At 40.6% G+C, this 24,676-nt stretch overlaps 1 protein-coding gene and 1 pseudogene across 2 annotated transcripts in view; both read right to left on the bottom strand.

Moving 5' to 3' along the window:
• Nucleotides 1-8,500: 8,500 nt before the first annotated feature.
• TMEM59 (transmembrane protein 59) overlaps nt 8,501-24,676 on the bottom strand; it is a 26,437-nt gene continuing 10,261 nt past the window's right edge. The window contains exons 4-8 of one of the 2 annotated variants that reach the window (XM_039237830.1): nt 23,927-24,079; nt 22,295-22,376; nt 21,396-21,480; nt 18,115-18,223; nt 8,501-9,139 (exon numbers count right to left, since the gene is read on the bottom strand). In XM_039237830.1, coding sequence (XP_039093761.1) covers nt 8,984-9,139; nt 18,115-18,223; nt 21,396-21,480; nt 22,295-22,376; nt 23,927-24,079 — 585 coding nt within the window. In that variant the 3' untranslated portion in view covers nt 8,501-8,983. The remainder of the gene's footprint in view (nt 9,140-18,114; nt 18,224-21,395; nt 21,481-22,294; nt 22,377-23,926; nt 24,080-24,676) is intronic. The other variant, XM_039237838.1, reaches the window with a different exon arrangement.
• On the bottom strand, nt 10,103-13,639 carry LOC120236230 (annotated as a pseudogene).

Here is a 24,676-nt window from a genome sequence, read left to right as displayed (position 1 = left end):
TTCTCCAGCCTCTAGCTCCCAGCTCCAGCTCCCGGCGCTGGAGGCCCCTTGCAGAGAACTTGCAGGTTTCTGCCCTGTCACCAGGGGCAGCCTGGAGGAGGGAGGGTGTGAGGGCTCACCTGGCCACACCCTCCCTGTGGGCAGTCCCCTGCCAGGCTCCTGCCTGGCCTGTCCCCACCCTGCAGTCTGATGGGACACTCTCAGGTTGGAATCCTCCTGCCCGTGTTACGGGGGCTCGGACCTGCTTTTTCCTCATCAGTGATGAGGCAGGGTGGGGGTGGGGGGGTTCCTCAGGCCACTCGGCTGCATAAAGATGCAGGCAGAAATACCCAGAATTAATTTTCTAGGGCTAGAAAACAGGAGTCATTTTCTTATTGTTCTTCTATTCAATTTAATAGGTTATCTATGTGGAAAGAATATGCATTTCCAACTAAAATTATAAAGCAAATATAATTTTAATTTATTAAAAAAATTTTTAATGTTTATTCTTGAGAGAGAGAGCACGAGTGAGGGAGGGGCAGAGAGAGAGGGAGACACAGAACCCGAAGCAGGCTCCAGGTTCCAAGCTGTCAGCATAGAGCCCAACATGGGCCTTGAACTCACAAACTGCAAGATCATGACCTGAGCCAAATTCTGACGCTTAACCCACTAAACCACCCAGGCACCCAGACAATATAATTTTAAATTATTTTATTTAAAAAAGTGCTCATATACCTTTCCTTTCCTTCCCTTTTTTTTAACTTTTCATGTTTATTTTTGAGAGAAAGCGAGCACAAGCCCAGGAGGGGCAGAGAGAGGGGGACGGAGTATCCAAGTGGGCCAGCACTGACAGCAGTCAGCCCGATGGGGGGCTCAAACTCAAGAATCTTGGGGTCATAATCTGAGCCGAAATCAAGAGTTGGACGCTTAACCAACTGAGCCACCCAGGTGCCTTGTTCTTTTCTTGTAAATGTTTATTTGAGAGAGGGAGGGAGGGAGGGGCAGAGAGAAAGAGAGAATCTCAAGCAGGCTGTGCACTGTCAGCCTGACATGGGGCTCAATCTCATGAACCATGAGCTCATGACCTGAACTGAAATCAAGAGTTGGTGCTTAACCTGCTGAGCCACCCAGGCGCCCCACCACATACGGTTTCGTCTTTCTGGAGATGGGGCCTGTGAGGGGGGAGGGGTGGGCAGGTCACTCACTTGAATAACCCCTGCTACCCCACCCCATGGGTGGCAGCCTCATCCCACTGTTGGGGAGACCAAGGCTCTGGGAGCTCAAGGGACTGGTTGGAGGACCAAGGGAAGAGAGGTGTCCACCTCAGAATGGAGCATGGGGCCCCCAGGGAAGGTCCCTCTGTGGCCTGCGTCTGATACCCAGGGGCTGTCTAGCCTGTGACTGACCTTCTCTGTTGCACTGGGATGTAAACTACTGGATGCGGTGGGCAGCCTTCCGGAGGCAGCAGCCCTGGGCAGGTTCTCTTGAGGGCTCTGCCACCAGCGCTGCTGTGCGCAAGTTGCTCCCCTTTGCTGAGCCTCAATTCCCTCGTCTGGAAGATGAAAGGCTTAGACTAGATGAAGGGGGCATCTTAGTTTGGGGACTCCTATAATCAGACCATAAGACCAGACTAAAAGGCAAATAGGCTTCATTGGGAGTGATGCCTGAAAACGGGGTTCACAAGGATTCTGAGGCCAGGACTCAGGGTTTTATGACTGACCAGAGACATCTACCATGGGTTCCCTTGGGCAACCCTGCTGACCTCCCTGAGGCTGCTGGAGCCACACCTGGGTAAACGTCTAGCAAGAATAGAAACTTTGGAGCTGATAGTCCAAATGGTCGCACACTAGCTGTGTGACCTCTGGTAGGCCGGTTACCTAACCTCTCTGAACTTCAGCGTTCTCATCTACGTCTCTAAGCGTCCTGTCCATTCATTCCTGAAGAAACGTGGGGCCCCAGAAAAGGGACCTCGCTGTCCTCCCCACTCAACACCCAATACCTCTCCCTATTTCCTCTAACCTCTCCTTTCTTCCCCTCTTTCCTCCCCTGGAAAAAAAGAGTCTCCAAAACATATCACAGAAAAGTAGGAAGAATCATGTAACAACCAGGTGCCTACCCCTAGAGTTAACTAATAGTAACATTGAGTAGTTTTTGCTTCAGACATTTTTTTCTATTAAGTTTGGCAAAATCAAAGGCATCTTTTCTCCCCAGTTGTGTTTATTCCCTTCCTTCCCTACCCGGAGTCCATCAGTTTCCAGATTATGTCGTGTATGTTTCCAGGGGCTGATTTTTTACAATGCTGCTGCTTTAGACACACACACACACACACACACACAATCACATGGTAAAGGCACCTCAGTTTCACCAGAATTTGCCCAACTACTCTTCCAGATGCCCATTTGCATGCCCATTAGCAGTTTGTGAGAGTTTCTGCCTCTCGTCTCCCCAGCCTTGAAATGGTCAGACTTTCTGACACCTGGGTCTGTCCGGTAGGTTCAAAGTGGTGTCTCTGGGTGGTTTAATTTGTTCATCTCTAGCGATTACTACTGCTACCACCAATCACTGACAATAGTGAGCATTCACTTTTGCCACACACCATACTACATGCTTTATGTATGTTGATTATTTAGTCCTCCCCACCGCAGCATGTGGGGACTATTATGTCCTTTTTACAGATGAGGACACTGAGGCACAGCGACATTAAGTTCCTTGCCCAAGGTTCGCAGCTGAAAAGAGGTGGGACCAAGATACAGAACTGGCTGGCTGAAAAGTTCACACTCTACCTGTACCCACACCCTCACTTCTCAACACAGCATCTGCATCGCCTGAGAGCTGGATAGAACTGGGGTCTCACCCCAGCCCCTCCAAACCAGACCCTGCATCTTACAGGAACCTCAGAAGATTCAAAAGCACATTGAATTTGGAAAGCCTTCCCTGACCCTGCGCTGTGCTGCTCTTCTTTGTACATCGGTCGTATGGTTTCCTCCCTGGCGTATTGCATTTTCCTATCTGTCGTTCATTTTTCTATGGGTGGTTTGTCGTTTTCTTATTGATTTGTGGATTTCTTTATGCCGGATTTGAGTAACCTGTTACATGGGCTATATGTCTCTCTCCAGACTATAGCTTGTCACTTGCTTAGAGTGACTTCTGCTGGCTCCCTCTGCCTTTCTTTTTTGTTTAAGATTTTTTTAAAAGTTTATTTACTTTGAGAGAGCACGCGTGCAAGCAAGGGAGGAGCAGAGAGAGAGAGAGAGAACCCCAAGGTTCCACACTGCCAGCACAGAGTCCGAGAGGGGGCTCAAACCCGTGAACTGTGAGATCATGACCTGAGCTGAAATCAAGTGTTGGATGTTCAACCACTCAACTGACTGAGCCACCCAGGCGGCCCATCCTTCTGCCTTTCTAAATCCACCTTTTGCGCCCAGAACCAGGTGAAAACCTCACTTCATGGAGTCTTCACTCTCCCTCCTCCTGGATTTACCTTTCCCAATATACCTTACCTGGGAGGGGCGGGGGGTGGGGGAGGCTCTGTCTTAGCCTGGCTGTGTCTAGGGGAAACCCTCTGGACATGAGATCAGTAAACCTCAGCTTGTCGGACAGACCTGGGGTTTAATCCCAACTCTGTAAAACTAATACTATCTCATTTAAGGTGGCAAGTCCCAACCTCTTGAAATCTTTCCTCATCTGAAGGATGGAGATAAGAACACTTACCTCAAAGGACTATGACTAATATGAAGTAAGGGCCCGTATGTGAGAAGAGTTCTGCTCCCTCTGAGGGTGCAGTATTGTTTCTGGAGGCCTTGGTGTGTTTAGTTTACGGTTACAGAGAGATCTGCTGGGACTGCTTCTTAGTCCAGGGTCCAACTCTGAGTTGCAGAATGCTAATGGGTCCCACCATTACGTGGACCCAGGGACCTGAGATCTTCCAGATCCACCTAGAGAATTTATCATTCCTCCCCTATAACCTGGGGGGCACTGGCTGGCCGGCTCTCCGCTCGGAGACTGTGTACTTGAGGCTAGAGTGGAAATAGTAGGCCCCAGGCTGCTTTCCAAGAGGAATGTTGCAAGCACCCATTTAAGGGGATAGTGAGACCGCTCTGAAGGGCTTTGGCAGACATCACGGACAAACGCCATCGTGATAGACCTCGGCAGACACTTTTCCAACATAGCATTATAATAGAGTTTAATGAAGATAGTCCTCATTTTATTGAAGTTTACATACTAAAGCATCATGAATCAACAGATGTGGGGCGCCAGGAATGACTGCATGATGGTCCATCTTGAGGTAACATTATTGAGCTTTTGTGGAAACCTCTCATTTCTAATCAGTCGCTGTTTTCTTTCTGCCCAAGCCTTCAATTATTGCTGTTCCAATGTTGCAGAACAATTCAAGTATAAAAAGCACACAGGAAACAGTAAAAAAAAAAAAAAAAAAAAAAAGCCCAAATAATTTAGAATTGAATAAGCGAACAAAAATATTTTGCTCCTAAAATGACAAAGTAAAACAGTAGGTGAGCTAATTGGAATTTCAATAAAATCTTTAAAAAAACGACAAAAGTTAGACATCCTTTAAACCAGGGATTCAGTGAACTTGAATGGGAAAAAAATGAAATCTTTATTTTCACTAACTTCTAACTGAAATCTCTCATTTCCTTCAGTTATGAAATACAGGCAACAATCGACACTATATGAGAAGTACCTGTGACTTTGTCACCAATGGAAATCACAGACATTTAGAGATCATATTACAGTTGCTGCAGATATTTCAAAATAATAATTCACAATTGAAATTACAGAAGTTTTAGAATCACCACTAGACCTTAATTTATGTGTTACTAAAGAAGTACCTATATACACAACCACAACATTTAAAAACTCTGTTAATAACTATATTTTAACATCATTAGTTTCCTTTGCAGTCCTTCATATTTAGTTTTAAGCATTTGAAAACATTGTTCTAAGGAGTCCATATTTCACCAGATCGCCAAAAAGGTCCATGGCCTACCAGGATTAAGAACACCTGCTCTGAACAAGTAGGTCATGAACACCTCAGGAAGAGAATGCTTAATCTCAAAATATATGGAGCTGACTTCAACAATCACAAATTTCAGGAAAGGTATATAAACTGTGCCTCCTAACAGAATGGCTGCAAGGAGTCAGAAAATGCATTCATTGTACAATCTAGCTTCTCATAGAAGTCTGCATTTCCCACTATTTCAATCTTCTCTACTACTGTACATACCTCTACCCCCACTCTAGAACAAATAGTCAAGGAAAGAAAGATGATATGTTGATGATACTCAAATGTAAACACGACGATCTTAGCAACTGGAAAGCTTGTGGGAGGGGCTCAGGAGCGCACTGGGTTGGAAAAGACTGGGTTGGCAAACTGGAATTTGAGGATGGCAGTAAGTTGACCTAGCATTGTAGTTTAAAAATTTAGCCCAACGGAAGTCTGGCAAGAAGCTTGAGCTTCATGGAACAGCCTTCTCAGTTGGCTTGGTAACAATTTAGATTGTGACCGGGACCCAGGGACCAGTCCTAGGGGTTACCATCCCAAGAGTAGTGTGGAGGGGCAGAGACGTATAGATAAGGACTCAAAAATATATGTGAAGTAAAATGAAATGGGATTATTAGGCATAAAAAACAGAACTCTGGGAAGGGAATGGAATTCCCCATTTTGGTGTGGCCGAGTAAGTACGTAATTTTACAGACCTTGGAGGTTTACTACAGAACTGACATTGGTGGCTTCTGAACTTGCCCTTCTGGTCTATCCTCAACATTGTCATCAAGTTAATCTGTTCTAAAACACCGTAACTCTCTTGCTTAAAACCTTCCTGTGGCTTTCTACCATGCCCAGGATCACGTCCAGGTTGAATAAGTTCCTTTATTATCTTGCCTGCCCAGCCCCGTCTATTGCCATGCTTCCGCATGCTCTGGCTCAGCCTGCCGACCAATGTGCAGCCCTCACGTGTCCAGGTCTCTGTGCTCACTGCTCCCGCTGCCTGGCATCCTTCTTTGTCTGGCTTTCCTTTCTCCCCCAGGTTTAAGATGGGATGCCACTTCCTCCCACAAGTTAGGGTTAGGGGTCCCCCCGTAGTACTCTATGCCTTTCTGCTCATAGCCCTTATCACATTAAAGTCGTCTCCTTCCCCAGCCTTTGAGCCACCAGTCGTTTGTTGCTCAAGTCCTATCACCTGGCATAGGGCCCGACACTCAGGCTCTCCGGCGGTTGTTGGGTGGTAAAGCTGTGCATCTGGAACAGGGTCCCTGTGCAAAATCACTGCTGTGGGGCGGTAGGGTAGGGACTCGGATGAGACTGTTTTACAGAGTGCTCCAAAAGTGGGGGGGGCTGGTTAGTTTCATCAGAAAAGGTCTAGAAGAAACCTCTAGATCAATGATTCCCAATATGTGCCCTAAGATACTCAAGAGCTCATAAGAATCCTAACAGAGCTATTTTATTATTGCACAAATCATAATGGAAACGGCACATGTGTCTGAATTAAAGCCAGACCGGTAACAAAGGATAAAGCTGTTTGCTTTTGGTTGGAATATCAGCTCAGAGTAAAATAGGTTTCACATGATGATCAAAAGCTCAGGTTGGCTGGTAATGTATCATAGGAATTTCTGAGACAGGACTGATAGGCCAGATAATCTGGTCATTTCAGACTTTCTGAAAAAAAAAAATATCCTAAACAAAAGATGTCCATAAAGTTTTATGAAAAGATTGGGATTCCTGGGGCCTACATCACTCACTATAGTGATCACTACTGTCTCTGTAACTGCCTGAATTAGTATGTCTCTTAGACCAGGGACCTGATCCAAGGATTTTTGGGGTCTGGAAGGTTTGAGTCATAGACTCAAGGGTCTGGATCATTTGCCCAGGGCCAAGACAAGATTCTCAAGAAGATGCCGTGTGGTAGGAAAGAAGGTGCTGCCTGTCTCATGGCAACAAGTGAAGATGGGCCATTCAACAAGGGCTAAACTTTATTGATTTATTTTTTAAAATTTATTTGAGACAGAGGGGGGCAGAGAGAGAGGGAGAGAGAATCCCATGCAGGCTCTACCCTGATAGCATGGAGCCCGACGTGGGGCTCAAACCCGTGAACCTATGAGAGATCATGACCTGAGCCGAAATCAAGAGTCGGAGGCTTAATCAACCGAGCCACTCCAGTGCCCCCACAAGGGCTAACTTTAAAAGAAGGAACTGGTTTTGTTGCTTCTTTTGGAATTTCAAGTCAAACCTTTTTATGCTGTGTGTATTTTGAGAACATCTTTCTGGTTTCATACTAAAATAAAAGGGCAGAACACAAATATTTGCAAGTCAGCTCAATAACAGGAATGACTGGGTATCTCCACATATATGGAAATGGCTCATAAACAAGAGGGGAAAGTTTATCTAAACTTGGATCGATGCTTTCAAGAGGAGGGTGTCTCAGGGGTACCCTGTTCGAGAAGCAAAGAGAAACAAGACCGAGAGAGGCTGGAAGAACATAGGACAATTATCCAGTTGCTCCTTCTTATCCACACATTCCTTTGTAGGGCTTTATAAGGGAGGCCCTCCCTACCAGGGGGCTCTCAGGCGACTGCAAAGTCGCAGCATTTGGTGTAGCTCCCTCTCAGCGGGCCTCACTGGAGGCGTCACAATTAGACCTGTGCCTGACGAAGGAGCAGTAAGTATGTGCCATGGGTGGGAAAATAAGACCAGCGTGTGTGTTTAAAGGGAACTCCAGTCTATTCCTCATGGTTTTCAACTGTTTTCTACCAAAAAGAAGAAACAATGTGTGACAATTGCTTAGTAATTCCTTCCTTCTTCCCCATCTGGATGTGTTCGCATACTTTCAAACCCTCTATCTTCCAAATCTGGACAAACTATTTTAAAAAATAAAACCTATCATTTTATAACCAAAGTGTCACTTGATTAGTTAGCTGCATTTTCCTCTGACTCAGAGCAAGCTGATGACTCAGCCGGAAGGTAAGCGTGGGACTCACTCTGCAGCCACACAACACTTCTGCAGGTGCCAGCAAGGCCCTGTAAGGAAAGTACTGGTTTGCGAAGTTCATTAACGTTCCAGGGTACAGTGACACGGAATCATGTTCTGACCGTGGTGGACTATGTCACCTAACGTCACTCTTATTTTTAAATCTGCATTATTGTAGGTTAAAGGAATGATAATAACAACAATCTCTGACAAGTGGAATCTATATTCAATCCTGCATCCCAAAGGCCGAATTCTTACCATCAACGTGAAAGGTTTTCTCTGAAACTTATACTTGATATGCTTTCTAACAGAGAAAAATAGTTTTTTGGAAAGACGCATCCAGCAAAAACTCTACAGCCTATGCAGAATAACATAAAATGAACTTCCGAGAGAGTCATTTCTGCTTCAGTTTGTTCTCAGATCATCCTATTATACAGCATTAGACATAGAACATTTTGTAATTCTTTTCTAGGTTGGGTTGGGGTGAAACAGAAGATCTGGAAAATCAGGAGTATATTAACTCAAATTTTGGCACATAATTATTCAAATAAAGTTTTAATGATTTCAGTCCATACAACTGAAAATGTAGTGTCATAAACGGGCATTTCCTGCTAAATTTCAAAATACGGCTTATGGGCCATTTCTGAGCAGAAGCATCAAATCCTACAGAGTATTCAGTTTATTAACTAAGATGACAGTATCATGGTAGGAGGAGGGGAAGAGCAATGATCAGCTCACACAATCTGGCTAAGAAAGAAAACAAACAAAAACAATGTAAATAATAAAATAGCTACAGATATTAGTAAAATAAAAATGCAATCCCAAATATCCATCTCTTAAATTACTAGGAAAGAAATTACAGATAAAGTTACAGCAAATACAGTCTTCACAGATTTGGGTAACTTTATTTGTACTTTATAGTGATTTTAAGCCCTATATCCAATGAAACCATTTTTAAAAGCTCTATGAGGAATGGAAATTTAGATGCCTATTACCCTTTACTTTAAAAAAGAAAAAAAAGCTTAAATTTTTGAATGAGCAAGATTCACTTTTGCAGGTAGAGGCCCTGCTTCTTCATGGTCTTCAGCTTTAGATCTAACAACCACAAGGGAGGAGGCTGGATATCTGTTTAGCTTTTGTTCGTTCACAAATTCCAAGTCTCCATAGATACTCAGCTTCTGCAAAAGAAAAGCAATGCATATTAGTAATTTGGAAAGTTAAGAACCCGAGTACACTTCAAATAATAACTTAATCTATGGGTATTTGGTAAGACAAAAACAAAGACTCAACGGACTTCCTCCAGAATGGAGAATGCTTTTACTCAGTGTTATTGATAGTGATTCAGCTCCCAATAGATGGCCAAAGAAAACGTTTCCATATGTCCCAGTTTAAAATATGTAGAGGCATAGCAACTGACTATCAAGAAAAATTGCTCAGGCTTCAATGGAATTATTGTGGTCAAACCAAGAGCACTGATTCTGGGTATTTGACATGTCAGGTGATCAATTCTTTAAGTCTTAGCTCTCTGAATGAGTGATCAAATGATGTGGGGTAAGTTTTAACTTGACACATTGGAAAAGAATATTGTAAAAAGCTGGGAGTAGAACAAAGGATATACATGAAACACTTTAACAATGATAGAAAGGTCTTCAGAAATATATAAAAAGCTCCTCAAATTACTACTATCATATTCAAGAAGATACTGCAACAAAAGAATGAAAGCATAAAACAGGATCAATGTAAATATCATAAAACTCACTGGAGTATAACGGCAATGTCTAATATCTTTTGAAAGTAGGTCTATTTAGATTATGTCTATCTCCTAAAGGCAGAAAAGCAAAGCAAAAAGTTTTTACTAAGAAATGGGTAGATTTTTTTAACTCATACAGCAACAAATCTCTGAATCTTTCAGTTAAAAATTGAAGTGCTGACACCATTGACAGGGAAATTGATGAGCTTGCTGAGCAAAACCACCTAGAAGTACTTGATGTTGGAAAGTTTCTTTTAAAAGATGCTGAATAAAGAGCACTTTCAAGAGGTTAAGTATCTATGAATACTACTACATGCTATGACACAGAGGAGCCCTGAAAACATTATGCTAGGTGAAAGAGGTCATTCATAAGAGACCACATTTTGAGTGTCTATGGCTCAGGGTGGTGGCGGTAGTAGCGGTGCTTGGGAAGCAGTAAGGAGCGACAACTAACAAGTACGAGGTTTCTTTTCGGAGTGATGAAAATGTTCTACAAGAGACTGTCACAATGGTTGTTTACTTGGACATGTTTCAGATGTAGCCTGCTGCCTACTGGTGCAACAACTATTCTACAACAAGGAGGCAACCTGGTACCTTATACTTTTCCAGTAAGAGAGTATCTTCCAGACAGACTCAGTGGTTGGTGGACTGGACATAAATCTGACATGCTGTGGCCTCCTTAAACCCCAGAACTAACAGGCGCTAATTTGCTCTGGGGCACGGCGACAGAGCTGCTTTCACGACTCTATGGAACGGCAGTTAGACCTTGAAGCAGTGACCAGGACCTGTTTCAGTGACCTCAAACATCCACATGGAAGAAGCTACCTAGAACAGGGAGAAAGTGTGAAATGTGTGGAGAGAAATGAATGGGAGCGTATGGACAATCTGTAGCGAGTATGTGTACTGATTTTCTGACTACTGCATGCACATTCTCAAATTCCAGTTAAATATATGGGTACAAGAGAGATCTTTTTAAAAGTGTTAACTTGGTACGTTTACCACCCAAGTATCCTTTATGAAAACAACTATTTAAGAAAGTACTCCAGCAAAATAAAAAGGAATTCAAGAAAGCAAAACACACAGAAATACAAGAAACAGCAGCAGTTGAGAGGACTTAGAAAATGAGAAGAAAGCTAGAACAAAACAATAAAAGGTTCCATTAAGCAGAGCTATTTGGAAGATTCTCCTGGGAAAACTTTAAGTTATTCAGGTTCACAATTGCTTTTATGTGACTCTAGTCAGCACTGGATTTGGTTCTACTTTGAACATTTATAGAATTATATTGTAAATGTTATCTATTGGATTATAATGTTTTTAAATATTTTTTAAAGTTTTTATTGATGTATTTTGAGAGACAGAGAGAGTATGATCGAGGGAGGGGCAGAGAGAGAGGGAGAAAGGAGAATCCCAAGCAGGCTCTCTGCTGTCAGCAGTCTGATGCAAACTCACAAACTGTGAGATCATGACCTGAGCTGAAATCAAGAGTTGGATGCTTAACTGACTGAGCCACCCAGGCCCTCCTATTTTTATTTTTGAGAGAGAGAGAGAGAGAGCAAGCGCACACACATGCAGGGGTGGGTGGTGGGCGGAAGGAGAGGCAGAGAGAGAGGGGGACAGAGGATTTGAAGCAGCCTCTGCACTGACAGAGAGCCTGATGTGGGGTTTACCAACCGTGAGATCATGACCTAAGCCAAAATCGAACACTTAAGTGACTGAGCCACCCAGGCACCCCTGGATTTTAATTTTTTAAACCAATTTATTAGAAAAGCATGGAAGGATGTATAAATAATTAACATTTACATTTTTTTTGGTTAAGGGTCATAATAACTAATGAAAATTGAGAGAGTATGGGAAGAAAGGAGAAGGTAAGAAAGTAATGAGGAATTCAACTAAATCACGAAAAGTATACAAAATTTATATTACAAAAACCAGAGCATGAAGAGATGAAGGTGAGGTGGGAGACAGTATAAGTGAGCCAAGTTCCTCATTCTTCAGTAGGAAGACCTTAGATAATGTCTAAAGGTGATAAAACAAAACACAGAAGATAAAATAGATCGAAGATAAGAATAAAATTAAATGGAAGATAAAATTAAAAAGCAGTAGCTACTTGAAAAATTGTTTAAACTATTAACTTGTTTATCTGAGAAGTGAAGAAAAGAAAGACAATTTAAGTCACAAGCATTATTACTTCTACAAGTTAAAAAGTAAATTAATAATATATTCGGGCTTTAGGCCTGGCTCTGTCATTAACCAGTTAATGTGATCTTGGATGAGTTACTTAAATCTCTAAAACTTAGTTTCTTAACAGAATTTGCACAAAAGCTGTGGCACTTACACTGTTTTCTGATTTTCTGACTCTTATCAGACTTAACACTTCAGAACCGCAAGGTTTTTTAAGGTCTTTTTCTTTTAAGATAAAGAAAATAATGCTTATTACAGTTTTGTGGGGTTATTTAGAGTTTATTTACTTTTAGAGAAAGCACAACCAGGGGAGGGGCACAGAGAGGAAGAATCGCAAGCAGGCTCTGCACGGATGGACTTCTGGCTCCCCTTCAGTGAGAGAGAACTCCCCTCGTCTCTGGACTGGGAGGTGTGACAGTGCAGCAGCTCAGAAAGGAGTTGCCAATTAGGCGAGTCCTGATGGATTCCAAGTTTTTAGAGATTGGCTCATACAATTTCTTATAATTCTCCTTGTCTTCTGCCAGCTTAGAGAAGAACTTAAGGCATTTATTACTGACAATGTTCTTGCAAATGACCTTCAAAATTTGGTTCTGCTGCAGCGTTTCTCAGGAGATGTTCAGGGGCAAGTACTCAGAGGCAACCACAACCATGGATGAAGCTGAGATACTTGCGTATCAGCTCATCGCAGCTGTCCGTAATGAACAGATGGCAGATGGAGAGCCTGAGGTTTTTCTTTTCACTCTTGCTTTTGGAGGTAAAAAGGAGCCCAATGGGGGATGAATAGCAATGCTCTGAATTCCAACTCATCTTCTAGAGGTTGACTACCAAGTAGTCTTCCCATTCATTGGTAAGGCTCTTGTAGAACTCTCCATATTCCTCCTGGGTGATATCATCAGGTTTCTGGTCCAAATGGACTTAGTCTTGTTCAGTTCTTCCTGACAAATAGATTTCTCCTTACTCTTCTGTTTTCTTTTTGTTGTCCTTCCTGCTATCATCCTCCTCATCTGAGCCCACATCTTCAGTCTTTGGCTTCTCCTCATTATCCTTATCTTCTTCTTTCTCACCTTTCTCTTCCTCTGCCTCATTATCAATGATTTCTTTCTCTGTTCCTTCCCCAAATAGAGGGTGATAGCATAACTTATGAACTGTGAGTGCTTCTTCACTTCTTTGACCTGCCTCTCCCAAGTACTGTGTCTGGTCTTGAAGGTGGAGGATCACTTCAGTAGCCCAGCCGATGGGCTCACCATGGTCTGCATGTAGAGGGAAGGAGTCTCCAGCAGAAGGTTCCCGAGCATATTGCTCATCATCATTGAGCTTTGTGCTCACAACCACCTTCTCTACCACCAGGGGTGGGAGGCCAAAGAAAAGCCCACACCAAACTGTCCAATCATGGCTGTCTGCACCAGCCTAAAAAGCCTCCATTGATGCGTTAGTGCCTGACTTGGCAATGGTTCCCATATTACATAGAAGGTCAGCTTTGGTTATGCCAACACCTGTGTCCACCAGAGTCAGGGTGCATCCTTGGGATTGGGGATGAAAATTTTCAGCTTTTTAACTTGGAAGGGCCAGTCAGGCTCTCACAGTGAATCTTGTTCAAAGTATCAGAAGCATTACTGATCAACTCTCGAAGGAAAATTTCCTTGTTGGAATAAAAAGTATTGATAACAAGAAATAAGAATTGGACAATTTCTGCCTGGAAGGCAAAAGTCTCCACCTTCTCCACTCCATGGTACACTTCCCCAGGCATCAGAAAGGAGAAAAGCTACAAGCACTACCGACCAGGGTGGGCAGTGACTTTTGTCTAGCTCACTCTGCAACAAGGCTGCCTGGGAGTTGCTCAAGAGAGCTAACTTGAAACCAGAGGATTACAATCTTGACAAATAAGAAAAAAGGAAGCACACAAATGATAACACTGAACAGCATCTATATCACCATCTGTTGCAATAGCAAATTTCTGCCTGATCTCTAGGAATGAATAATTCAATACTGCTACATCCTGTTCTCACATGTCAAGTTTGACCTTCCCGACAAGGATCACTATGAATGATGACTCTTCATCTTAAATGGATAGCTCAACAAGAGAAAGCGTCACCCATGAAATTTCAAAAATGACATAAAAAATGTGAAAGAATAGGGAAAAAAGTATAGAAAAGACAATTAAAATCTTTATAAAAAACATTGCTTTAAGATCAACCAAACAAATGAAATTTTTTGCCAACTCTTTCTGGTCACATAAATGATGAGTACCTACTATGTGCAAAGCATATGATAAGTGATGAGTACTTACTATGCGCAATTATTACAGAGATTTCCTAAATAAGAAAAACAAAGCTGCTCATAAGTTTCGAAGATCACACTTCTGACATTTATTACCATCATTTAAAGCTTTGTTTGTAGTGACCGAAAACGAAGCTGTTTATATTTCATGTTTGAGCTCCCAGATACCAGATCAGTACTGACGAGAGACTCTCAGCCGGCTTATAATTTCCTACACACAGGACAATATTTGTAAGTAACGTAACAAAATATAAGTAACATTGCTTACACAAGAGTTATACCTGTAGAACTTAAAATGATATCTCCTGTTACTATGGAAAAGAGATAGAAACAATTTGTGTTTCAATAATAAAGTCAATGAAAAGGCTTTATGAAAGTAAATCTTTAAAATAGGTGGCTTTTGGCCAAGAAAACCGAGTAACTTTTTTAATGCTAAGTTTTCAGCTATTTTTACAGTAAATAGAGGAAAGATTACCAGGGACAGAGTATTATACTGCAATACATTTTGAAACAAGAAACAAAATATTAATAATATGAATTAAAAGTCATGCTGAAATCTGCTAAAATGGAAACGTCACGACAGTTCTGGATGGTGAGTGATTTTTTTCTGTTTCTTTATGTGTCCTTTACAAATTTCTACACTAAATATATACAATTTTTATAATGAAAAAACAATAGTTAAAACAACATTATTACTTAGCCAAAGTGTGGTTTCACATTACAAAGTAAAACCTAAAAGCTGTGAATCTAAGTGGCTGTTTTCCATACATTTTTCTAGAAAATCTATTTCCTTAGAAAAGTACAGGTCTTTTGAGGATGCAGCCATAATTTTGATTGTGAAGGATTCGCAGTAGAGTTCTAGAGAGGGGTGAGAAAGTAACATCCATTTGGCAGGTATCTGGGGGGAATATAACAGTTGCCCACAGGGCTCTGTGCATAGTGCTGATGACTTAGGCTTTATGGCCACAAGGGTGTGGGGGTATATGTGTTTCCCACGTATACCAGGTGTTTCCCCGAAGAACTTGGAAAAGAGGAGAGAGAATTTCTCACAGAATTAAAGCTATAGAATCAAAACAAAATTTATCAGAGCAGAGACAACATCTCAACAGAAGAGAAGGTCAAGAGTCATCTGAAAGGGAGGGAAGGATCCCTTGGTCTGTAAGATATAACCAAAGCCACAATGAGAAGCAGTCATCTCCACTAAGTCAAGTAAGGCTTAGAGAGGAAAAACCGTGAAGTGTCCACCTAAGAACTGTTTGGATATTGTGTAGCAACATGGATGGACCTTGAGGGTGTTATGCTGAGCGAAATAAGTCAAGCAGAGAAGGACAAATATCATATGTTTGCACGTATAGGAGGATTAGGAGGAACTTGACGGAGGAACAAGGGGGAGAAGAAGGGCGGAAATGGTGGGGGAAAGGGAGAGTGGCAAACCATGAGAGACTCTTGAATGCTGACAAAAACTGAGGACTGATGGATGTGGGTGGGAGGGGGGATGGGCATGGAGGAGGGCACTTTGGGGATGAGCACTGAGTGTTATGTGGAAAATAATTTGACAATAAACTATTTAAAAAAAAAAAAAAAAAAAGAACTGTTTGGATAAGAGGGAATTTGAGGATCCTGGCTCAAAAACACGAACCACGCGGTCTGGGTGGGCTCTATCTTTCTGGTGTCAAAGAGGGCACATGGGAGATCAGTCCTGAGATGAATCACATAATCATCTCTACTACTTGCGATTTCAGGCTAACTAAAGAAACTTCAGGGTATTGGCTTTGGAGTCAGATTACCTGGGTTCAAATTCTGGTTCTACCACTACTGGTAGGTGACACTGGAGAAATGAAACACTCTTTTGCAATCTTCCTACCTGGACAATGGGGATGATAATAGCAGCCATCTCATAGAGTTCTGAATGGACCCCATCTGCCAATTCAGGTAAAATGCTTAGAAGGGTGTCTGCGAGAAAGTGCTCAACGTCAGTCAGGCCCGGGGACCAGGACCCAGGTGGTGCTGGACATACAAAGTAAACTCTCTCTGGCAATATCCAGACCAGTCTCTATGGAATCTTTCTTTTACAAGGGGAGTCTGGGGAGTAAGGAGGAGCCGTGCTGACATACAGAAAGCAAGGAACGAAGTGCTACAGGGTGGGTGGGGATCAACAAAGGTTTAGTAATAGAGGTTTGTAGCTTTGTTGTCATGAGGGTTTAGAGAGAGCATAGGGCAGCTCAAAAGGAAGTAACAGGCCAAGGCATTCCTATGTTAGATAAATAATTTCAGTTTTATCAGGAATAATAAAATAATTAAAATATGGACATCAGACTAAACAAGAACACAAGCAGATAATGTAGCCAGAGGGTGTTATTCAAGGTTCTTCCTAATCCTGTCTAACTGTATTCATTTTGTTTCATTTCCTAAGTTCTTTTAATCAAGTCAATTCCTTACAGTCCTTCACTGATAGCTTATTCTTGCCTGTACTTGGGAAAATTATCCAACCTCCTCTCTCTGCTAGTCTGTATCTTACCAGCCATTTTCAAAATTCAGGTCAAGAACCCCATTATCCAAAAGCCCTCCCTGACCATCTCCACATACAGACTCTGCTTTCCTTAACACTTTATCTGTTCATTATTTGTGCCACCTTATTAGCCACAGGAAAGATGTTATATATACAGGGGAAACAAAACAAGAGCTGCAAGTCAAAAGACATGAGCTGAATCCCAGCCTCAATATTTTCATAGCTGTGCAAACTCAGGAAAATTACCTAGGCTTTGTAAGCCTATTTACTAGTCTATAAAATGGGTAAGAAAACCTGCTCCAGAGTATTGCTAGACATAGAAGATACACGAAAATATTTTGTACATTTTATTTTATTTTTTAAATATTTTTTTATTTATTTCTGAGAGACAGAGACACAGCGTGAGCAGGGGAGGGTCAGAGGGAGAGGGAGACCCGGAATCTGAAACAAGCTCCAGGCTCTGAGGTGGCTGTTGGCACAGAGCCCGACGCAGGGCTCGAACCCACGAACCGTGAGATCATGACCTGAGCCGAAGTCGGACACTTAACCGACTGAGCCACCCAGGCGCCCCTATTTTGTACATTTTAAAGAACCCCACAAATGTTAGTTACCAACATTATCCTGTCCCAGTTTCTAGCTGCTTGTGTCACATATCTTAATTAAAAATATGAAATATAATATCATAATCATTACTCATGTATAGCCTTATTTTAAAATCTATCTTTATAGTCTATTCATATAAGACTATTATTGTTCAAGCACCATGCTAGGCACATGCTAACTATTTGTTAGATTCTATTTTAATTTCACTGTCTTCTTTTAAGTCTTTTTCTACTACACTTTGGAGGCACAAGAGTACAAATGGATTTGATATCAATAGACATTATTATTCTCTATACAGTTACATAAATAACTTTCTTTTCTTCAGAGCTAAGTTGAGTCATCAAAGTATAGCCTTTTCCACAAACAAAAATCCTTTACACAGTTAGGTTTCTTGGGCCAGTTAAATTTTAATTACCAAGGAAGTCTCAATATTCTTCCCTCTCTCTCAGGGTTAGATAACAGCACACATTAACTCAAAATCAAATACTCCAGCCATGTCATTTCTAAAGCAGCAACTCCTTCTTAACGGCTGGGGCAATTAATTTAAAATTTTAAGTAGTTCTACAAGTCTTCCTTCTTACATATCACCTTAGAAATCAGTATCACCAGGTTCTCTTTATGATCAAAAAACCAGGGAAAGAGAGAGACACCTTACACAAACCTGCCATTTCATGTGTGCCAACCCCCATCTGTAGGATTAAAACCACCTAATCTTCTCTCATTCCATTAATAAAACAAGAGGCCTTGTTTCTCTAGTTAACAAATAAGGCATTTAAAACAGTAAATCACATGTCTCAGACTTCAAATGGCCAATGGGTTAGAATTAAATTTACCTCAGAGGGAACATACTGCTCCACAGCGGTAGCAACAGTTGCACAACAAATCCAGAGCAGCACCATCACCGAGAGGACGAGAGTCGTGGTTAGAATCCACCCAGAGTTACTAAAAAACAAGTCAGTCACATTAAAATCTCCTAATATACATATAAAAAGGAGATTCTTAATAAAGCAATCAACCTTACATATTTAGTTTAATACTTCACGTGTACTACCTTTAGAACTATTTAAAAAAAATTTTTTTAACATTTATTTACTATTGAGAGACAGAGCATGAGTGGGGGAGGGCCAGAGAGAAAGGGAGACACAGAATCCGAAGCAGGCTCTAGGCTCTGAGCTGTCAGCACAGAGCCAGACGCCAGGCTCGAACCCATGAACCAATTTACAAGAGCGCATCTATTATGAGGCATTCTGTACCCATTATAGCATATCTTAAAGTGATAAATTCTTCTTATGTTTAAAATATCATAAAGTTGTCCAGTTACAAGAATTAGCAACTGGAGTTTTTTCTGTAATTGACCTATTGTTTGCCAAATAATAAAAAAAAAAAAAAGTCAAGCTATTTTTAAATATCTAGTAGTCCAGTTCTGAAAAACTGATACTCAAGGCAGGTAGTCTGATTTCCACATCTGTGCTCATCCAATACGGCCTAATAAAAGGTCTCTACTTACCACTATAACCCATTCACTTGATGGTCTGCCAACACTTGAACATGCTAAAGAAAAGGTATGCAGAGTCACCGTTTGTCTCCCAGAAAAAGAGGTGGACATTGGAAAATGCACTGCATCTAAAAGCAGGGAACTCCTAGATGATGTTTTAAGTATACCAATTTAGAAAGGTAACAGTAAACACTATTTTTCATGAAAAAAAATCCCACCCACTTTAGCTATTCCTAACCCGAGTACTAAGGAACTTCGTTCCACGAAATGAGAAGAATATATTTGATATCTGGATTCCAGTGACAACTAGTTAAGCCAGAAAACCGGGCCTCAGTATAGAGTCAATCTGCTGCTTCAACTTCCACAACAAAACAATCCTACAGATTCCCAAATATCTCTGTTCTCTCCTGTTCTCCTTGTCCAACCGCCTCATTCAGACCTCATATTTGCCTGCAGGAGTTCCCACAGCTCTCCAATCTGATCTATCCTTCACATAGAGGCCTCTCCCTAATACTTAGATTTGATTACCTGCCTGCTCCTATCTAGTTCTTGTCTACCTGGTTTGGTCAAATTTCTGAATCTCCTGATTCTCCACACATAGTAATATACTTAAGGTATTTAGTAGGAAGCCAGCATAACTGAGAAAAAAATTAAAACTGCTACAACTGGCAAAACTCTCTATTCATTATTTAAGACTCATTTCTATTCCTCTGTCTGTCCTCCCTTTGATGGTATACTCCTTTTATTCTGTACAGGAGGGGTGTGTGTATGACATGCAGCAATCAGCATTGTTTGTTCACTGTTTGTATGTCTATCTCTACCATATTAGACCTGACAACTCCACAGACGCAGAGAATGAAATTCTTTCTTTAGGTCCCAAGTCCCTAACACGGTTCTTGGCACATAATAGACTCCTTGAGAAGAAATGGCAAGTGAAAAAATGAGTTGACCTCAATTTCCATTCTAGAAGCTGAGGGTACCTGCAGAACAGCTACACAGCACAATAAAAAGCACTGCAGTTAAGAGCCAGATTCCACTGACTGGTCAGGGAATCTTGCGTGTCATCATGAAAAACTCGTGACCCTTTAGAAGAGACAGCTGCAGCAGGGCAGGATGAGTAAAAGATGCAGACTTAGAAAAGCGAGGTTTGAACTTTAACTTGGTGGATGTATATAACCTCAGGGGTGGGCAATTCACGTCTGATTCACCTACTTATCACAGTGTACTGTTCTAAGAGCCAAATGAGCTCACTGAGGGGAAAAAAGCATTTAAAAAAAAGTATTTTTTATTAAAATGTAGAATACTATTATAATTCATGTTTGTGGACAGAAACTTCTAGGCATTAAAATTCTAGTTATAAAGTTACTTATTTCCTAAATTAAACAATTACGTACATAAACAATTACTTCTAAAATGTTAGATTTAATAGAACAACATAAAATATAATGACAAAATGCTGAAGGGTAATAAGTCACCAATAAGCTGCCAGGTAGTATACTAGTGAGGATAAACTGTAACTCAAGGTCAGGTGATAACTAAGGTCTCATAAGACCAGCAAACTACAACACAGATCCTAAACATTAGAGAGAGGAAAAACTGTCCGTATTCTGCCAAGGTCAAAAGCAGGTTTAGAGATGAAAGGAAGGGGATATTTAAAGTTAAATCCTCATTTTCTTACCCAGTCTTTAAAGAATTTGGTAAAAGGTATTAATTTTTAGGTGCCAAACAGCCCTACTGATACCTGATAAAACCTGTCGAGAAACTATTTCTATTGTAAGAAATGACAGGGCAGTTTGGACTCGTGCACTGTTACCCTTAAGACAGAACGGCGTACTCGAGTATACATGCTGTGAGGGTGAGGGCGAGCAGTGGCTTATCACCTTCACTCAAATGCTTGGCCTGCTGTCTGACACAGTACATAATTATCAGTAAGTGCTATGGGCCTCTTTCTCTTCTTTTTTTTTTTTTTTTTTTTTGGAGAGGTAGAGGTGGGTATAGGGGAGAGCTCTTATCAGAACTCTTTGGAGGAGAAGGGACATATTTTAATAAAACCCTCCTTATCTGCAGAAGGCATAATATTCCTTCCTAGGAGGGCATAAGGTCCCCATTACTCCCACCTGCCCACTTTCCCGAGCCATCTTTAAGGATCCTTGGCACAGAGCTGACATTCCTTAGTACAGAACACGAAGTCCTCTTTAATCTGCACCCCTTATCTACTTTCACTAGCCTGTGTGGCTATGTAGATCAAAACAAAAGTTTTAAAAGGTTTAAAAAGTTTTTTACTTTTGAGCATCTTATATAATTTTATTTTTTCATATTTTGTTTATTTATTTTTAGAGAGAAGGAGAGTATATGCCCGTGCATATAAGTGGGGGAGGAGCAGAGGCAGAGGGACAGAAAATCCCAAGCAGGCTCTGTGCTGTCAGCACAGGGCCCAATGTGGGGCTCGATCTCTCGAACTATGAGATCATGACCTGAGCTGCAATCAAGAATCAGACACTTAATTGACTGAGCCCCCAGGGACCCCTAATATAATTTCAAAATAATAAAAAGGAATGCTTCTCTCTGATACAAGCCAGCTTTTATCTCCTATACATATAAATGAAGAGGAATACATACAGAGAAAGACATCTCAAAAAGCCATCACTTTCTCCATCTTCAAGATAATTCCTATGTGTTTGTGAACTTCTCATTTGCAGATCTGCTGAAATAACAAGGTACAATTGATGATATCCTATATTCCAAAAGCTGGTCTCAGATGACTATTCCTAGATATATTCACTGTACAGACACCCAGTTGCTTTTGTAAGTGTAATCTGATGCACTGATAATGAATACAAGTTCCTCTGGCACATTAAAAACCAAATGGACATTCCACCACATTATGGATTTCCTATTTTATTTTCAAATTCTTATTGACATTGCTTTCTAATTACATTCTGTTTAATTCTAATTACAAAATAATTAGAAAGTTAATTAAATCAGTATCTAAAATAAGGTCTGAACTAGTATATTTTAAAAGGTGAGCTCAGCTTTAGGTGGATGTTTTATATTCCTGTAAGTTAAAATTTATTTCTAGTATATAAGTAAATAGAACAGGAACTCACACTTTTGAGGTAGTTTCACTATTTGGTTAGCATATTAGGAAATATCAGAATATCTTACTAGTTCATAGTCAAAATATTATGTTTGCAAAGTAAGCTACATGTTTGTTTTTATAACTACTGGTTTTCAAAGTGTGATTCCCTGAGCAGCACCATCAACAAAATCTGGGAACTTGTTAGTAATGCAAATTCTCGGGTCCTATCCCAGATCTAGTAAATTGGAAACTCAGGAAGTGGGGCTCAGAAATCTGTTCTAACAAGCTCTCCAGAACCTAATGCGGGCTAGAGTTTGAGAACCACTGTTTAGGAATTATTTGTTCACTTTCTCTTAGTGTAAGAATGATCATACAACCAATTTCAGCCCACAACCAGATTTGCTAATGTTGTTGCTGAGCTACTGGAAATAAAACTTACAGGACATTTTGCTTAGTGACGATTCTTTCAGATTTGTAGGTTCCTGCTCCAACTGTGGTGCATACTGGATTTCTGGCTTAGACTAAAATGATAATGAAAGCAATTAAGCCATTTGTCCTTCTTATGCTTTTCTTAGTAACGAGTTCTATAACACATCATCTGTATAAACATTCGAATTGAGAAAAAGTAACAGAAGTATGGTATAAAAAATAAAACACATTAACTACAATATATTTTAATTGCACTTCCTAAACATCAGATCCAGTGCCTTGCAAAAGAGACAGATTTCTGGCATCGTCAAGTATTTAGTCAGTTTAACTTTCTGATAACATTAAAAAAATTAAAAAGCAGGGACAAATGATAACACACTGCATTAAATATCATACCCTGCAAAAATGAGTTCTAATTCTAGTTGAAAAAAGAATACTTTAGCAGACTGCTGAAATTTCAGGCTAAACACGTATTATCTCTATTTTTCTCATCTGAAACATTCCATTCTTCCCTCAGTATGAGTAATTCATACATTATAGCTAAATACTCCATTACATCCTCTAGCACAGACCCTCTGGAGTGGGGGTTTCTCCATTCTAGTTACACTAAAATTGATACAAAGAGAGAAACAAAGCTAATCCCACATCTAATCAGGAATGAATGAGGGCTCCACTCTCAGAGTCAACTCAAACTTTAAGCTAATTAGCTTTAGGACACAGAACTTATTCACGAATTTAAAAGAGAAAAAAGTCCTTCTGTATTTTACTTATTACCAAATTATGTACAGAGGACCCAAGACTCAGGATAGTGCTAAAAACCACATACTAGCCTTACAGTGAGCCATTCTATTAGCAATATTAAAAGGTTTACTTTAATTATTACCTGGGATAAAGTGCCACAACATAGTTTGTGGTACATTTGAGGAATTTAACTACCAGATTAAAAGCATGATAGCATGGTTGTGGGATATGTGCTTGGGAGTGAAAAGTGACCTGTCTGAAGCCTAATTCTGTTACTTCCTGGCAGGGTGATCTTAAAAATTAGACTCTTAGTTTCCTCATCAATATAGTAGGGATAATACAACCTCTTGAAGGCATGTAAAGATCTGAGATAACATGTGTAAATGCCTAGTACCTAAGAACCTTCAAGAAAAGCAGTTACAATCATCACATCACATGGTAAATAATGAGGTAGGAGAAAAGTTACTTCTCTAGGAGGCAATATGCTTCTTCAACAAGATTTTATAAGAATTATGAGAAAAAACACTACAAAAAATCAAAAATTGTGTCATATTTTTTCTTTAATATCTGTATGTGATACATATACACATGCCATTATTTATATTTAAAGAATATTTATTATTCTGATCTCTCATATCTAGTGGTTTCATTTCATCTACCACAAAAAAATTTAGAAGACTCAGAGTTCTTATTAGATAAGGATCAATGGGGCTTCCACAGGCTTCCAGTGGGCAGAGGGAAGAGTAAGTCACACTGTGTCCTGATGCCCAATGTTTTAACGTAGGTCAAATCAGTAATTATTATTCGATGATGTATATGGCTCTATGCCAAGACGTTCATTTAAGACATGTACATTTACTGTTGTCAGTATTTAGGTGAATCTATGGAGCACAGTTATTACCTGGAATATCACAATTTTTCCATCATCAGCTTGAAGATAAAAAGTCCATGAAGAGGTTATGAAGCTCTGTGCAGAGTCCATCATGTCACTCCAGAATGACCTTACCAGAGTTAGAGGGAAGAGTAGATGCATTTTTGGCATCAGGGACATGAGCTTAAAAAAAATAAAACAAAACAAAAAAACCATAAGAAATACATTATTTTTATATATGTATATTCAAGAGAACAAACTTAATCAAGATGCCTCAGATCCTGACTGAGACAGAGAATAAAGTTAGTGAGTCTACCACAATCACTAGCATTAAACATAGTTATCTATGCAAATTAACTCTGATAAAGCTTAAGATCCCAAGCTACCTTAATTTGCCACCAAACACACATATAAACTACTTGTCACTTCTATCAGGCTTTTGAATCAGGTCCAAAAAGGTAGAGAATCTTAAGATTTGAGTAAATAAGGATTAACAAGGCCTCAAGAGGTAGAAGGGGGGAGGGACAAATTATACCATCCTCATCTTTGATGTTTTCATGTAAAATAAATCATTCTAGGGACATCTGGGTGGCTCAGTCAGTTAAGCATCTGACTTCAGCTCAGGTCATGATCTCACTGTTTGTGTGGTTGAGCCCCACATCGGGCTCTCTGCTGATAGCTAAGAGCCTGGAGCCTGCTTCAGACTCTGTGTCTCCCTCTCTCTCTGCCCCTCCCTCACGCTCGCATGCACGCGCGTGCGCTCTCTCTGAAAAATAAAGG

Source organism: Hyaena hyaena, unplaced genomic scaffold (assembly GCF_003009895.1).
Source record: "Hyaena hyaena isolate Hyena2069 unplaced genomic scaffold, ASM300989v1 scaffold_5, whole genome shotgun sequence".
Taxonomy (NCBI): Eukaryota; Metazoa; Chordata; class Mammalia; order Carnivora; family Hyaenidae; genus Hyaena; species Hyaena hyaena.
Note: the sequence above shows the minus strand (reverse complement) of the source record. Positions and strands in the feature narration are given on the sequence as shown.